This window comes from Miniopterus schreibersii (genome assembly GCF_964146895.1).
Source record: "Miniopterus schreibersii genome assembly, chromosome: 8".
Lineage (NCBI taxonomy): Eukaryota > Metazoa > Chordata > Mammalia > Chiroptera > Miniopteridae > Miniopterus > Miniopterus schreibersii.
Window position 1 is genome coordinate 31647202 of NC_138109.1, and position 18132 is coordinate 31665333.

The following is an 18132-nucleotide window of genomic DNA, read 5'->3' on the forward strand; positions in this document are numbered from 1 at the left end:
TAGCTCCGCCCCGAGGCTGTCTCCGCTTTGCGTCACCAGCCCGCCCTCCCTCCGGTCCCGCCTACTTGAGAGGACGCGGGACGGACGTACGCCAGCGTGCAGCGGCCATCATTGATTCTGTCAGCGACGCCGTTTGCGGAAGGAAGTGTCTTACGCTGCAGCATTTCCAATTTCAAGATGGTAGCCTGAGCAAAACGAGACCTCCCCTACCTACCTCCGTTCCTCAGTTTTGTATGGAGTTTTTTAACCTGATATGACGCACTAAAGGACCCGACGGAAATAGAACTGAAGGCGTTCTAAAATGGCGAACCGCACAGTGAAGGATGCGCACAGCATCCATGGCACCAACCCTCAATATCTGGTGGAGAAGATCATTCGGACTCGAATCTACGAATCCAAGTACTGGAAAGAGGAGTGCTTTGGCCTAACGGGTGAGTGGGAGCGCGCCGACCCCACCATCGGCAGCTTTGTGGCCCAGTTCTCCTGACTGGGCGCCGGTAGGACTGGACCCGGGGGGGGAGATTGGAAGGGAGTCTGTCATTCCGAAAAATCTGAGCTCCTACTTTGTGCCTAAATTTGTGGTAGGCTTTGGGCTCACAGGTGATAGGGTCTTATTCCGAAGGGTGTCTCAGTTGGGTTCTTTGAGTCGTTCCATGTTTGATGATAACTTGCTGGGTTACAAGCCGTGTTAAGCTCGGGGACCCAAACCCGGGATGAACCCGCAACATTGGTGTATGATGCTCCAACCAACTGAGATACCTGGCGGGAAAGTTTTAAAGGAAAGTCAGCATGCCCAGGACTAAATTCACGATCTTACTAGCCCCAGATCCGAACCATTTGCAGTATTTCCACGTTCGGGTCCTAATATAAATATTTCTTCAGAGAAGTCTACCAGGTAGTCTTTTAATCTTTATTCGAATTCTAGCTCCCCTTTTTAGTAGCTCTGTTACTTAAGTGTACCATGGCTTCCTCTACTGTGAAACGAGTACAATAAAACCCACCTCAAAGGGTTGTTCTAATCATTAAATGCAATAACGTATAAAAAGTGTTCGGTATAGTTACAGGGTATATATTAATGAAAATACTCAGTAATCAATGGTAGTGGTGGTTCTACTTTTTACCACTGTTAAATACTGTGTTGTTACACTGCCACCACCACCACTAGCAGGGTGTCCATAAACCAATCCTATTGTTGCTGAGTCGCCATTAAACTTTAGTCATGTTAGGTTTACTTTTGGGCCCTTTTCTCATCCCATAGTTCTGTCCTTGGGTGATCTCCATGACATAGTTACATCCTATATATGTAGATGCCTTCACATTTATCTCTAGTTCCAAGACATGCCAACTCAGTAGTCCAAAAGTTAACTCAGGATCTTTTGTTCCTCCAACACTAGGTTATGTTCCCTTATATATTTTCATTGTATTCTGTGTCTTCATTTAACTAATCATTACACTTTCGGTTATTTTTTTCAATGCTTTCTGCTTTGCCAGGCTGTACACTTTCTAATAATAGTAATTGTGTCCCTCTTTTTTATCTCTTTATCTATATCTCTAGTACTTGGAACTCAGCTACAAGTTGCCAACTGTAATGTTGAGTGAATACAGAATTTATCCTAAAGGAACTTGAAGTTGATATATAAAATGATTTCCCATTAATGGTAGCTAACGTTTATTATTTGCTACGGGCCTTAAACTTTGTATCTTTATTATTTAAATTTCAAATGACAGGCTCAAAGAGAGGTGAAGTGACTTGCCCTGGTTCCTACAGCTAGTGTTTGATTTTGACAACATTGGAAGTTTAACCCCATTTTGTAGATGAGGTTTACTCAATTACATAGCTGTTGAGTTGTTACTGTGTTTTGTTTCTTTTGTGAATGAAAAGGGCTCTGTAATAAATCTGACATGGTCAGTAACAGGAAGTACAGTAAACCCTCAATTTCTCAGACCTCGATTTAACAGAGAAACAAAATTTCCAGTCCATATGTCATATGTGAAAATCAACACCGTTAATTTTAAAATGCTTTTAACCAAGATTTGCTTATAATTAACAGGTTATTTTTTGTTTTTAATTAAGTGGTATTTAACACATTTTATCGAATAGGCCATATGCTGGAAAATACACTAAGAATTTCACTGACAAATATTACATATCTACAACTATAGTCTACATATTTAAATCCAAGGGTCAGCACTTGTAAACAATGTTCAGCGAATGATTAGCACATGATTACACTGAATCTCATGAAGAAATTAGTTCTGTTGTCCGTGGCATGACTTTCTGCAGCAATTTTAATGTGTGCAGACTGATCCAAGTGCTAAGCCACGCCCCATCGGTGTGCATTTTTTTTACTAGACCTATTCTAGTAGGTGACTGGTGACTAGACCTATTCAGGATAAATTTAAAATTATAGTAATACATAGAAAACTTATTTTTCATACATAATTTTAATTATACAAACATCTACATAAAAACAGAGAAACTAATTTGTCAATTTTGTAACATGCATTCGGAAGACCTATTTTATTTTATAACAGACTTTCAGCTTTAACAGACACCCCCTTGCCTGAACTAGTCCGTTATATGGAGGGTGATCTCATCATCAAGTCCAAACTAAGGTAGTCATGCCCCAGGTCTGTAACTTCTTTAAAGTAAAAGGTTGAACTTTTCCTAAGCAAGCCATGCCCATTGTTCTTGTGCAACTAAGTTAACACCTTTGAAATGTCAGAGTAATCCTCTTTTCCCCCAGAGCATATAATCTAGTTAACTATCCCGTAATATAATCATAGAGACTTCCCCACTTTACTTTCTCCTAAGATCATGTAATCTTAGTTCCCTTCTTAATTCTAAATGTATAAAAAGAAATATAAAACTGTCATTCTCTGGAGCATTTGAGATCTTGCTTCCTGGCATATTATCAGTTTCGCTCAAATAAACTCTCATAAAAATTCTCTTCAGGTTCGGACATTCTTATATCTCACTTTTAACTCCAAATATGGCTATTTTTCCCCTATTGTGATGGTGACAGGCATGGACTCTGAAGTTAGACCGCTTAGATTTAAGTACAGGCCTTGCCACTTTCTGGCTGTGGACCTTGAGCAAGTCACTTAGCCTTTCATTAGCTGAAAACAGGGACAGTGCTAGGACTTAACTTCGTGGTTTATTGTGAAGATTAAATGAAATGATATGAAATGCTTAGCCAATACCTGGTATACAGTAATTCATTAGTGTATGCTAGCTGCTATCACCACCACCTATTACTGTTAAATGCATACTTGTTCTCCTAATATTAAACTGTTGAGTATTCAGGAGCACCAAAACTTGAACTAACTTCTCTCCACTTCAAACCAGGAAAAAGCTTAGCCCTAATATGTCTGAGATGGCACTGTTTTTGTTTTTGTTTTTAGCTGAACTTGTAGTCGATAAAGCCATGGAGTTAAGGTTTGTGGGTGGCGTCTATGGTGGCAACATAAAGCCAACTCCCTTTCTGTGTTTGACCTTGAAGATGCTTCAGATTCAACCAGAGAAGGATATCATTGTTGAGTTTATAAAAAATGAAGACTTCAAGTGAGTGAAATGTTGACTAATATAAAAGCTTCAATTTTAGGAGTCCAGAATTTGGCTTTGGTTAAGAAGAGTGATAATGTATCTCATTCCACAGAGTTGCACTCTAGGATTTTGATTTTAAACTCTAGAATTTGTATTTGATCTGTATTGCTTGTGTTGATTTTCTTTACTTCTCCAGCTTTGGTAACTTTTCCCCAAAAAAAAAGTATTTCACAAAGTTACTGATGCTCAGGGGTGAAGAAAACATACTGTAGAAGATAAGAGGGAAAACTTTGGTGTTAGATACAGGTTCATGTCTGGACTCTGTTACTTACTAACAGAGACCTTAGAGAAGTTACTTAATTTTTCTAAGCTTTACTTTCTTTACCTGTAAAATGGAGCAATACCAACTCAAGATTGATGTCAGGGTTAGAGAAGATAGTGCTATAAATCTCACAGCACAGTGTATGTTGCATAGTAACATCCCAAAATGTGAGCTGCTCTTATTTTATTATCCATTCTCAAGGAGCTCACAGACAAGAGATGTACATAATAATAGTTTATGTGCCACCCTCTATCCTATGGGATTTACATGTATTAATTTAGCCTTCACAACAACCCTATGAAATTATACCCATTGTAATAGGGGAAGAAATTTATGCAATAAGAGGTTAAATAATTTCCCCAAGGTCAGACAGGTAAAAAGTGGCAAAGCTGCTTGAGATATCATGTTCTTTGCTACTGTATTATCTAAGTGGAGATTTCAATGGGTAGTAAAGGAAGGTATCTTACAAAACATTAACAGCTAGAAAATAGCTAACTTTTATTAGGCACTTATTATGTGCGTATGCTATGCTTAACATTTTACACACATTTCTTACTTAATACACCACACCACCTAATTAGGTGCTGTTCTCTGCATTTTACAAGAATTGAGAAAGCAAGTAACTTGTCCAGTGTTACAAAGTTAGTAAGTAATGGAATCAGAATTTGAACCCAGGTGACTTACTTTTTTCCAGAACCAGCGTTCTGCTGCCTAGTAACAATCTATATATTCATGTCTATGTGTATTAGTTCTTGTTAGTAAATATATCTTATACTTTCCACTAAATTCAGTGTCTCGTTTTATTTTTACAGTAATCCTGTGAGGTAAATAGGTTCTATCTTAGTTTTGCAGATGATATAATAGACTCTGAAAATTGAACAACACATTCCAAATGTCCATAACCAATAAGCAGTAGAATGGGAATTTGAACCCAGGTCTCTATATTTTAGCTCTTCCTACTGCCCCTCTAAAATTGCAGCTTTCTCATTTGCCATAGAGAAGAAAAATAAGTTGTTTAATACTGTCATAAGAAAAGCTGGTTGTAAAAACTCAGGAACTTTTTAGGATGAACTTTTAGAATCTTTTAGAACTTTTTAGGAACTGTTGTTTCACTGTCAAATTTATCTGTCAGGTATGTCCGCATGTTGGGAGCACTTTACATGAGACTGACAGGCACTGCAATTGATTGCTACAAGTACTTGGAGCCTCTGTACAACGACTATAGAAAAATTAAGAGTCAGAACCGAAATGGGGGTGAGTATGGTGCCATGTGACTGAAATTTCATCCCTGAGCCAGTTTTTATTTCACCAATATCTCTGCCCTCAGATCGTCACATACATTGTGAGTGCTTCCCTTTATCTCCCTCATGGGGAGTACTTCATTAGGCTATTAGTCTCCTGTTGGCCTTAACCAGCCTTCCCTGTCTGCCCACCTTTCCAAATGCATCTTTTTTTTTTTTTTTTTTTAATATGGAATACTTTACCAGTTTGCATGCCATCCTTGGGCAGGGGCCATGCTATCTTCTCTGTGTCATTCCAATTTTAATACATGTGCTGCTGAAGCGAGCACCCAAATGCATCTTACATTAATCCCAGCCTTGCATCATGTGCTCCATTCCATAAGATTTAATTCTAGAATGACCTCCATAAAAGCCTTCCCAAACTCCCAGAGTTAGTTTTCCGTGTTATATCTTCACAGTTCTTTCTGCTGGCCTCTCTGGCACTATACTTCACACTGCAGTATATAGACTAAGTGTACTTACACTTATGTAGGAGTCTCACTGAAAAATAGTAAGTATATCCAAGAGGTGTAGCTCCATGTTGCCTTTTACAAAGAGCCATGTTTAATGGTAAAGTGGGATAATGCAGTCAAAACCTTTACTCACTTAGTGTGATAAAAGATTAGGAACATTTTTTTTTTTTTTGCCTTTCCCCTCTACATGTATCATTAAGCAGAGGGTTAAAAATTTGGAATTATACTTTAAATTTTCGTTAACTTATTAATTCATTCATTGAATAAATACACATTAAGCACCAAGTCATGCCAGGTACTGTGCTATATACTGGAAATAACATGGTGAACAAGATGAACATGGTCATGGCCATTATGGAATTACTTACTTATGATTATGTTAACTAAACTAAGATAGGGTTTCTCAATCTATTGGCAGTTTGGGTCACATTATTTGTAGGGATCTGTACTGTGCATTGTAGGATATTTAATAGCATCCCTGGCCTCCATCCATTAGAAGCCAGTAGCACTCCCCACTCTAGATATGGGGACAGAATCACCCCTGGTTGTGAACTACTGAAGTAATGTTTACTATAGAAATTCTGAAATTGTTCCACTTACCATGTAAAATGTACCTTCTGTATTCAGAAATTATACTTTAGTTATATGATCTATTCAAGAACATTACCCCTATACAATTCACAACTATTTGTGCTTGCTTTTGTGTTTGTCTCTTCTGCTAATTGGGGCAGCTTCATTTATTCTTTTATCCCCAGCTCCTCAATGAGGCCTGGCACATAGATGGTCTTAATAAAGATGAGTTGAATGAAGATAGGTGGTGAAGGCTTCGAAGGGCTATAGTTTAAGCCCAGCTTTGACAGTAGTCCCTTCTGTGTAATTACCACTCTGCAATAGCTTTTCTAGTGAAAGGGAAGCTGCGGAGCATTCACACTTTTACTTTTTGGCTATCTGAATTTATTTCCAAGTTGCTTGAGCTTATGATTTTTCTTTCAGAGTTTGAACTGATGCATGTAGATGAGTTCATTGATGAATTACTGCACAGTGAGAGAGTCTGTGATATCATTCTGCCCCGGCTACAGGTAAGTGTCTCATATGAGAGTCACCCCCTCCCCCCCCAAAAAACAGGTAGACACACACACAGCCACTAAAACCAATGCATTTCTATGTCTTAATAAGTAGTCTTCATGTTTATGAAAATGGTAGCAGATTGGAGGTGAGAGGAAAGCAGATAATTTGAAGGGTAGGGCTTTAAAAGTGGTTAACCACAGGAAGACTTTCTTTAAAATGTTATGTCAAGAAGACTGTAGCTAGGGTAGATTTTTAACTTTGTAAGAACCTTTTTTCAAATTGGCCTTCATATAAAAATTCAGGATATAAAACAGATAAAAGGAGAGTCAGGAATAGCAGACACTGACCTTAACTCCGAAAATAGCACTATAATCATCCTGCCTCCCTTTCCCAGAGATAAATGATTGTCCATGAAATACCTTTCAGAACGGCTTTTATAGAGTATGATTTTAAAAACTATTGTTGAAAATACAAAGGGAAAGGAGATATAGTAGGTAGCTAAAGAGAAAAGGAATGTGGAGATTTCTAAAAAGAGTGGAGAGAGGACTGAACAGGGAATTAAGTAGACTTAAGTTTCTGGGTTGTTATAGCTGACTTGCTGTGGGACCTGGTCTTATTTTCCCATCTATAAAATGGAAGAATTAGATTACCTCAGTGGTCAGCCCCACGGGACTGTTTTAAAGTATACAGTTTGGTAAGTTTTGACATATGTGTATAGACCCTTGAAACTATCATCACAATTAAGAATAGTGAACATATCCGTCACCTCCCAAAAGTTTCCTTTTTCTGTGTAATCCCTCCCCCCTCCACCTCTTCCCCTCACCCCTAAGCAACGAGTGATATGTATGCTATCTTGTCACAATAGATTAGTTTGCATTTTGGAATTAATACAGTACATTCTCATTTTTTGTGTGTCTTCAGCTTATTTTGAAATTCATCTATGTTGTTGCATGTATCAATAGTTTATTTTCTTTTATTGCTGAGTGAGTGGTATATCTCTCCTGTTCATACTGGCTACTGTAGGCCATGCAGTGAAGAGAACGAGATTTTAAATCTGCAAACCAGCTTTCAGGGTCCAGTTCTCACACTAACTCATTAGGGGTAACAGTTATTATTATTAGTCTATTTATTTTTAGAAATAGTGCAAGAAATGTAATACTTAGAATTGGAATCAGGTTATAGCTAAGGGTTCCGAAGCCCAGTCAGCTCTAAGCAAGCCTACTGATATAAATGAGGTGGTCTGTATGGAGTCTAGACGACTACAAAACAAGCCTCACAGAGGAGAGAGGACTTGAATCTGATGGATGTATGTCATGTCAGCAAGAGGTGTGTTCTAGTGTGGGTCTCTTACATGTCTTGGATGAAGTAACCCTTAAGAAGTGACCCTCTTGTTCTGATTGTTCTTATTAAGCAACCCATAGGTTATCAGTTTAGCTTCTGATATGCCCTGACATTGGCAAGGAGCTGTGGTGGAATGAATTCTAATTTCATCAAATATAGACTGAATTATATATTTACCCTAGTCATTTCCAAGTCTGGTCAGCATTAGGGATTCTGGATACCCTCCTCTCTGATGTAATTCTAGATCCCAAACTGTGGTGATCCTGTGAGTGGGGAGCATTTTTCTGAGGGATTGACTTCACTGAGTGGCATCTTTGTCTCATTTCTACCAACTTTTATAGAATTTTTTTAGGGATGGATGAGAGCTAAGTAGCATACAAATGTTACTGTTTATTCTAGGGCTATCCAACATTCTTTATGTGCTTAGCACATGGAAATGGTAAAAGATCTTATGACCTAGCCAATCTGTTTTGCAGTTTTGAACTCGCCTTTGCCTCTCAGGGTCCTTAGTCACTCAATAAACACTGCTAAGCCACATCTCAAAAGAAATTGGAACCAAATGAATTGTTTAATTCCTGTGCATTGTTAAAAATGCATGACTCTAGATATTCTCTGAATCTTAGGAATAATAAAGAATTGGTGCTACTCTAAAGCAGGACCCAAGGCACTCTTCAGCCCCCAAACTGCACTAAGCCTCAGTGGATCTCTTGCGATAGATTCTGATTTGAGCGTCTCCTGGCAGAACTACCAGCCAGCAGAGTCTCAGCCATGAATTTATGACCCTTGTATATTAAGTCCACATTTTTTTTATTCAAGGCTTTACTTATCCTGATTGATATCCCAGTGACCTTAAGAGTGTAAAATTACAGGGAATAGAGCCAACAGAAAATGGAGATGTCCCTTCAGCTTTGTGTCTGTTTACCGGGGAATTAAAAAAACTGTATAGATTTCAGGTATGTTAAACTCCTTAGGAGAATCTTAAACTATCTAGGATGTCTTTGAAATGAACCTCAGAAGCCCAGTGTTGGGGCTTCTGGACAAAGAGGAGATAGCAAGGCCCCTAACACTCATTGTGTTCTCTGTAGAAACGCTATGTGCTAGAGGAAGCTGAGCAATTGGAGCCTCGGGTTAGTGCTCTAGAAGAGGACATGGATGATGTCGAGTCCAGTGAAGAGGAGGAAGAAGAGGATGAGAAGGTCAGGTACCTGGGAGATTAAGGGTGAAAGAGGATTAGTTAGGGAATGGTGCTTTTTTGTTTTGTCAATTTTTAACTTTCTTTAACCAAAAAATGCAGTATTTAGTCAATAAAAATATGGGCTTTAGAGTTAAATAGACCTTGGTTCGTATCAGCTCTGCTATATATAGTGGTATAATCTTGTGCAAATTACGTAATCTGTTTTCTCCTCCGTCAAGGATAATGATACCTTTCACTTAGGGCTGTTAATGAATATTAAATGAGATGATACGCATAACGCCCTTAGCACAAGATTGGGACATTATAATTGCCTAATAAGTGGTAGCTATTAAAATAAATACTTGATAAAAATAATACTGTTTATAATTGAACCACCTTAAGAACTAAGCCTCATTTAGAAAAAAATAAGTGCCACCCTGGCCTGTTTAGCTCAGTGGCCAGAGCATTGGCATGTGGACTGAAAGGTCCCGGGTTCAATGCTGGCCAAGGGTACACAGGCTTGATCCCTGGCCCTGGTTGGTGTGGGTGCAGGAGACAACCAATCAATGTCTCTCACATCAATGTTTCTCTCCCCCCCACCCTGAAAAAGCAATGCAAAAATATCCTCAAGTGAGGATAAAAAAGAAAAAAGAAGTGCCTACTGCATGGTCATGTTCTTTCATGTTAGTTATAATGCTGAGAAGTTGAAAACAACCAAGCTCTCAGGGAGCAGTCAAACTAATATATCAACTCAAAAGCCTGTTAGGCAGCTATTAAAACTGTTAGGAAAAGTATAATGTGGAAATGCTTACAGTAAATTAAAAAAGGAGGACCTAAAACATTTAAGATTAAAATTCAAGCAACAATATAGTATGGAAAAGGGTTAGTGGGAAATACAAGAAATGCTGGCTTATGGAGTCTGAGGCATTACAAATGGAAGTATAGGTCTGAGCCATCAGGCTCTCTTAAAGTTGAGTGGAGAAGGAACACATTCATTCATGAATTCAGCCATGCAAAGCTGAGGTGAACCAAAAGTAGGCTTTAAAAAAAATACATGTCTTTATTGATTTGAGAGAGGGGAAGGGTAAGGGGGAGAAACATCAATGATGAGAGTCATTGATTGGCTGCCTCCTGCACGCCCCCTACTGGGGATTGAACCATGAACTCCAGGATCTTAGGTTGATGCTTAACCGCTGAGCCACACTGGCTAGGCTAGTCATCTCTTACTAGCTTCTGCCCCCAACTTGGAATTAGCCATTTTCCAACGAGTCCTTGGTTCCATTTACTGAGATATGGTCTTTACATACCACAACATGGGTACTATAAGTGCTTATTGCTAATGGCTTTGGTTAGTGTTATAGGCCTTTACAGTTAGCTGAGCTAGGGGGAAATTTTTTTTTTTTAAGATTAAAGTACACCATGAGTTTGTACTTAACCTTAATGATTTTACATCTATCTCTCTTCTTTTGCTTTGGAAATCCAACTTCTTAGGAGATAAACATGACTAATTCTCTCTCACTACTCTCAATAAGTCCCAGAATAATGGTATCAACACTAGAATAATGGATTAGAAAGTTTTTTTATTTGGAATTTTTTTCTCCTCAGGGTTATCCCTCCATGTTTTCAAACTAATGTTTGTAAAATCACTTGAAGGTAGCCCTGGCCAGCGTTGCTCAATGGTTAGAGTGTTGGCCTGTGCACCAGAGGGTGGCGGGTTTGATTTCTGGTTAAGGGCATGTACCTGGGTTGCAGTTCCAATCCCTGCCCCCACTTGGGGTGCGTGTGGGAGGCAGCCAATTGATGAGTCTCTGTCACATCAATGTTTCTCTCCATCCCTCCCCTGCCTTCCACTCTCTCTGAGTATCAATGGAAAAAATATCCTCACTCTGGTGAGGATTAAAAAATAAAAATAAGTAAAATCACTTGAAGGTAGAATTTGGGACAGGATGGAGAAGGGAGTGTAGCAGTGTTTCTAAATGGCTCTCTATAAGCCTGTGCTTATCACTGATCCACCTATCTCATTTTCAGTTGGAGAGAGTACCATCACCAGATCACCGCCGGAGAAGCTACCGAGACTTGGACAAGCCCCGTCGCTCTCCCACACTGCGCTACAGGAGAAGTAGGAGCCGGTCTCCCAGAAGGTAAGGCCCTAGTCATTTGCCTCTTCCAGGGAGACTTTAAACACTGTAGTGTCAAAGTTTGGACGTCAGTGAAGGAAAGATGCCAGTCTATGGAGAATGTTTGCTTGCCCAATGTGTTAGTTGCTAGAAAATAACCACCCACAAAACCTCAATGGCAGACAATAACCATTTATTTAAGTTCACAGGTCTGCAGTCAGTGATATAACCTGGGCTTGGATAGGCAGTTTTTTGAGTATGTTATGGTCACTCACCTGATTTGTAGTCTGTTGGCCAGTACAAGATGGCCTTAGCTAGGATGACTGGGGCAATTCATCTCTTCTCTATGTGTGTCTCATTCTAGGCTAGGTTAAGCACGTTCTCATGGTAATTGCAGAATTCAAGAGCAAACAAGCCAAATCATGCAAGTTTCTTTCCACTATATGCTTGTATCACATCTGTAAATATCCCATTGGCCAAAGCAAGTCACTTGGATTGGAAGGGTGCTAAAAAAGTTACATGACAAAAGAGATGGATAACAGAGAAGGGTTCAATACTGGGACAAATTTTTGCAGTTTACAACATTCAAGGCACCTACCTACTAAGGCTTTTCTTCATCTGTTTTCTTTCCACATAGGCGGAGTCGGTCTCCCAAAAGGAGGAGGTAGGCCTTCAGGGATTTTTGTAATGAAGGAGAGGAATTGGGGAGAGGTACTATTTTTGTGATTATATTGTCAGGCAGATATGGGAGTCTGACCAGTTATTTCCATAGCCCCTCCCCTCGTCGAGAGAGGCATCGGAGCAAGAGTCCAAGACGTCACCGCAGCAGGTCCCGAGATAGACGGCACAGATCCCGCTCCAAGTCCCCAGGTATAACATTTGGGCCTTTTGCTATTGGTTGTTTTAACAAAGAAATGTAATAGGAACAGTTAACCTCCTGCAGTACTGGAGTGCTTGTGTTACTGCTTAGAAGAAAAGTAAATGGACTTAGAATTTGAAAATTAAGAGTTCACATCTTGACTCTCACTTATAAGCTTTGCTGATAAGTGAGCCACTTCAGTTTTTTCACCTGAAATTTTAGGACTGAGACCTAATAGAGTAGTGGTAAATACCCAATGTGAGATTTGTATAATTAGCCATAAAGTCCTGAATGCGTATAAAGTGGGTTCAGTTCTTTCCCCACCATACACACCAATTCAGAAAGGTGCTACCAAACAGAGCTCCCTGGCATAGGCCAAAAAAGTATTAAGCCAATAGAAGGGATTAGGGGAGGTGAAAATGACAGTGTAGTTGTAAGAGGGTAGAATCTCATTTATTCATTGGCCTTTTCTTCCCCAGGTCATCACCGTAGTCACAGACACAGGAGCCACTCAAAATCTCCTGAAAGGTATGGATTGACTTCTATTTTGACTTGAGAATTTCACTATTCAGAAATCAAAGCCCCAGTCACAACTAAATTTGACCTGAAATTTTGTTTTGATGGGGATATTTAGGAATTCTCCTTCATTACAGAACAAAATTGGCCAGTTGCCCTGAGAATTACTAGAACTATATGTTTGTTGTTTTGTTTTTCCTTGTAGGACTGCAGCTTTGGATAGTGGTAAGGGCATTTAACCCCAACTTTTAACACTTTAATAGTGACATTGGACAAGTCACTTTCATTTGATAAGCTTTCATTAGAAATGTCTATATGCTATACACTGTTAGGTTCATTCTACCTCTCAGAGGTCATTTCCTCAATGGTAAATTTTGAATAGTAATGCTAGGTATACTAATTGTGTTGCTCTGAGACATAAAAACACCAGGCCACTTAATGAATACTGGGTATCATCTCTGTTCCCATCAATGTCACCATACCTTGGTTTTCCTCAAAACCTTGTCCAGCTTCTTGAACAGCTGTTAAGTTTAATACTTTATATGTGTTGCCATTTCAGATCTAAGAAAAGCCACAAGAAGAGCCGGAGAGGGAATGAATAATGGACTCAGTTTGGATTTAATCCAAATGGCCTCCTGCAGATATGAAGTCCTCTCTCTATGTGGAAATATTAAGACGTACTCCCTAGGCAGCTATGGGAATATTTTAGGTTTTTTGGGGTTGTTTTTTTTTTAAACCTAAAAGTTGCTTTTTTTTTTTTTTAAATGAAAGAGGTGCTGAGTTTTGTATCTCTTTTTGAATCCTAATCCATGTTTGAGATAAATGCTCCCCAAGGGCTGCTTTTGACCCCTTGTACAACCAACATTGAGGATTTGAGGGTTGGAGGGTATGACAAGAAGAGGATATGGCCACCTAGTGATCCTTTTGTTATTAAATTTAACACCCCCGTTTTCCATCTTTCTGTGGTTTACTTTTTGGTTTGCTCCCTGATTGAAACTTGAGAATCCTATGATTTGTGCTACTGCTGTTACATTCAAAGATCAAGTTGGTGCCAACTTTTTTCCCCAGCATGAAAGCTGAGTAGCAGCAGCTTTGTTTAAAAAAAAAAAAAAAAAAGGGCAGTGTAAGGCTTCTTCTAGATGATTTAATCCAGTTGCACTAAACAGTTCGACAAACAGTAAATTTAACATTTTTTATAGCATTCTTATATAGTGTTGTTTCTTCTTCCATACAAGCCTTGAATTCCAGGTCAAGATGCTCAACCTTTATTCTTCAAGAATTGACATTACCCAAGTCTAGTCAGTAGGGCAAGATTGAAAAGTTTGATGGAGAGAAAATAACACTCAGGGTTTTGATCCAAATTGTTGGACCGCAGTGCCATTCACAAAGCCAGAAAATATAGCAGGAAGAGACCAGGTTTTACAGGGGCAGGTAGTGAGAGTTGTAGTAGTGAAAATGATGCATTCAGTTTAACTTGAGGCAGCCATGGTATATCTAGACAAAGCCCAGAAAGTTGTAAATAGGAACTGGAGTTGAGCATAGTGATCTAGACCTGAATTAACAATAGGTAGTGTGAATGTGTAGAATTAAACAGATTGCCCAGGGAGTGTTTATATGTGTAGGAAAAGCCAATAACAGAACCATAGGTAACAGGCAGCACTGGTGAGAGGAGAAGTGCAGTCATGGATTGAAAACTGAAATGAACCATTCAGAAAAGAGAATTAGAAAAGGTCTAAGGGTGCAGAAGCAAAGTTAAGGACTGAAAAATGTAATCAAGAGGGTGTTGGGATCTTTGTTAGAAAAGTTCCATTTACCTGTACTTACCTCTCCTCCTTTAAAAATGGAAAAGTGATTGAATGACTTCCTGCAGCTCTGGTCCCAGCAAGAATTGTGAATACCAACTGCCTCACAGGATGGATCCACTTTCTTGGGAAGCCATATCTGGTCATAGGATTCACATTCTATTGCTTGCTATTGAACTGAAGGATTATTGCGGCAATATTAAAGCATTTGGGCATCATGTTCGTGATTTCAAATTCTTCAGTGATTCTTCTCTTGAAGATACTTCAGCTAATAAGAGTTGTCCATCAGAGCTATTTTCGTTTATCATACAACTATATATAAGACTACCTCTAAAAATTAAATATAAGCACCTCTATTTACATCTGTTATAGAGTCCTAGCAGTTATTTCTTTCCAGTGAAATAGGCAGAAAGAAATGTCTTTTGGCTAAACAACCTATGGACCAACCAAGTCATCTAGTGTATTGCTAAAATATTTAAAGTACACTTTAAAAATTTTTTACTGTTTTTCTCAAAAAACCCCAACAATTTTTAATAAGAGAAATAAACTTCCTCAAACATAAACTATAAACTTCAAACATACTTATTAGGCATATGGTGAAATCTGGACCAAATTGAAGCAGCATAGCCAACCCATAGCAGGAAGCAGTTTGTCCCTAACTTTCTTGTTAGTACAAAGAAATAACAGTGAGTGAGACATGATGAACATCTCTCTGGAGATTGTTTTGATAAATTACAGGTTTGCAGAGGAGATGAAATCTAAGGATAAATCTTGCTTAAGTGCCATTTCTGTCATCTATGTGCTAGCTAGTCTAGTAAATGAGGCCTCAGAGCTCTAGCTTTATAACTTTTTTTTTTTTACTTTGGCCTATAAAACAAATTTTACGTGTGTGTGTGTGTGTGTGTGTTCTGTATTGAAATATTTTTTGGGAAAAAAATCTTTTTTCTTACGCAAAATGCATTCTGATGTTTCCTTTATAATACCAGTTTTTAATGTTGGGTGCAAACCACTAAATTCACTTCACTTCCCAAAATTTGAATTATACTGCCTTAAAAGCCTTGCCATAGGGCACAATGACTTCTTAATAATAAAAAAAATGGAGAAATGTGTTCTCAGAGGCAGAGGCAATAATGGATTTGGTGAGAGGCTTCTAATATAACAACCCAACTTAAACTTAGCCCCTTTCTGTTATTTTCAGCAGACTGACCTAAGTTTAACTAAACAATCAGAAAAGAATGATCACAGGTGCTGGCCACTCCCCCAAAAGGTTAAAGTAACAAGTTCTCCACAGTGATAGATCTGTTTTTTAAAAGGCAAAAGTAAACAAGTTCAAAAAAGAGATTAGAAGATGATAGATGGAAAATTAACTTGGAAGAGTGTAAAATGAAGATATGAAAAACTAGAAAAATGAAACCTTAGAAAGAAAGATAGACAAACAGAAGGCACTGAGAAAATAGGCTGGAGGGGAAAAAATGGAAAATAATAAAAGCTATAGAGATGATAAAACAAAATCCTGCATGTGACATTCCTGATAAGAACTGAGCAAATGAAAGTTTTAAAAGTTCAAATAGAAAATTTTCCTGAAATAATAAAAAGGAATCAAGAAATATCCTAATTTAAGAGAATATCAAATTATGTAAAATGAGGGGGGGCAATTAAGGTCTCAGATCTTACAGCATACTTCATGAGGCAGTTACTGTGCCAGGAATTTTATATCAACCCAAGTTTTCTTTCAAATAGAAAGGGAGTAGACATTTTCAAGTATGCCAAGAACTTAAATCACTTGGGAAAGAACTGCATGATCATGAAGTTAACAAGAAGTGACTCAAATTAAGGACTTAGGGGAAAAGAAGCAGTAAAAGGAGTGGTGGTAGTAAACATTTTAGAAACTTTCAATAAAAATGGGAAATGATTATAAGATTCAAATTAAGTATTTGAATGTTGCCTATATAGGAATAATATAACCAGGAAGTAGAGGGACTCTTAAGTATGCTAGTTTCATTTTTCATAAGAGTCATATACTGTCTCTAATTAAAATATACATGACACTAGAAAAAATGATTCCAGCCTCATGTTTTCTATAATTGTCCCCAATTTTCAAGGGAAACTCAGAACTAGATTAGATTCTCATGTAGAAAATTTTGAAGTTGAGCATTTCTTTACTTTCGCATTTTTTCCGTCTTGTTAATAAAACCAAGTAAAATTAATTTGCTGTATTTACTAAATACAGCATATGAGCCTTTTGTAGAACTGTATGTTTACATGTCTGTTGTTTTTTTTTTAATATATCTTTATTGATTTCAGAGAGAGGAAAGGAGAGGGAGACAGAAACATCAATGATGAGAGAGTCATTGATCGGCTGCAGCCCGCAACCCGGGCATGTGCCCTGACCGGAAATCGAACCCCGATCACCTGGATCCTAGGTTGATGCTTAACCGCTGAGCCACGCCCGGCCGGGCTACATGTCTGTGTTTAAGAGATGGCTGGAATGAAGTTCACCAGATAATACTATTTATTTCTGGTTGATGGGCTTTTGAGTGCTTTATTTAATGCTCACTTTTTTTTTTTTTTTTAATAAACATTTAAATTCTCCTTTACAAGGAAAAAGTGAGTTATTTGGAGAAAGCTTTTTTTTTTATAAGCTTTCCAACACATTTTATATAGTTTGTCAGAACTGAAAATTGGTAACCACTTTTCTGGATGGTAATCTGGCAGTATGTCAGAGGAACCTTAGACTTTTTTTCTTTCTACCTAATAATTCCATTTATAGGAATTCACCATAACACAGAAACATACACAAAAATATTTATCCAGAAATGGAACTAGACCACTTACACCATGTACATAGGTAAAAAATGGATTAAAGACTGAAATTGAAATACAAGACCTGAAACCATAAAACTCCTAGAAGAAAACATAGGCAATAAACTTTGGACATTGGTCTTAGCAATATTTTTTTGGATCTGTCTCCTAGGGCAAAGACAACAAAAGCAAAAATGGACAGAACTACACCAAACTAAAAAGGTTTTCACAGAAGAAACGATCAACAAAAAGGCAATCTACTGAATTAGAGAAATTATTTGCAAATAATATATCCAATAAGGGTTTAATATCCAAAATATATAAAGAACTCATATAGTTTGGAATCAAAGAAACAATCAGATTAAAAATGGACAGAAGACATACAACTGGTTGACAGACACATGAAAAGATGCTCAGCATCACTGACTGGGGAAATGCAAATCAAAACCACAATGAGAGATCACTGCACACCAGTCAGAATGGTTACTATCAATACAATCAACAAACAAGTGTTGGAAAGATGTGGAGAAAAGGGAACCCTTGTGCACTGTGTTGGGACTGTAAATTGGTGCACCCATTATGGCATACAGTATGAAGTTTCCTAAAAAAATTAAAAATAGAGCCACTGTATGACCCAGCAATTCTACTTCACTTCTGGGTATTATTTGAAGAAATCCAAAACACTAAGATATGTGGAACCCTATGTTCACTGCAGTAGCCAGATATGGAAGCAACCTAGGTGTCCACTGATAGATGAATGGATAAAGAAGATGTAGTACATATATACAATGGAATTTTTAATTCAGTCATAAAAAAGAATGAAATTTTGCC

The 18132-nt window shown here is 38.1% G+C and overlaps 1 protein-coding gene across 1 annotated transcript; it reads left to right on the forward strand.

Annotated features, from left to right (window-relative positions):
* The first annotated feature begins 71 nt into the window (after positions 1 to 71).
* On the forward strand, positions 72 to 14868 carry PRPF38A (pre-mRNA processing factor 38A). The gene is made up of 10 exons (XM_081145216.1): positions 72 to 431; positions 3406 to 3565; positions 5002 to 5123; positions 6616 to 6701; positions 9117 to 9227; positions 11234 to 11346; positions 11960 to 11986; positions 12095 to 12192; positions 12661 to 12709; positions 13257 to 14868. Exons 1-10 carry the CDS (start codon positions 302 to 304, stop codon positions 13297 to 13299), a joined length of 939 nt encoding a protein of 312 aa, XP_081001342.1. The 5' UTR covers positions 72 to 301; the 3' UTR covers positions 13300 to 14868.
* Positions 14869 to 18132: the final 3264 nt, after the last annotated feature.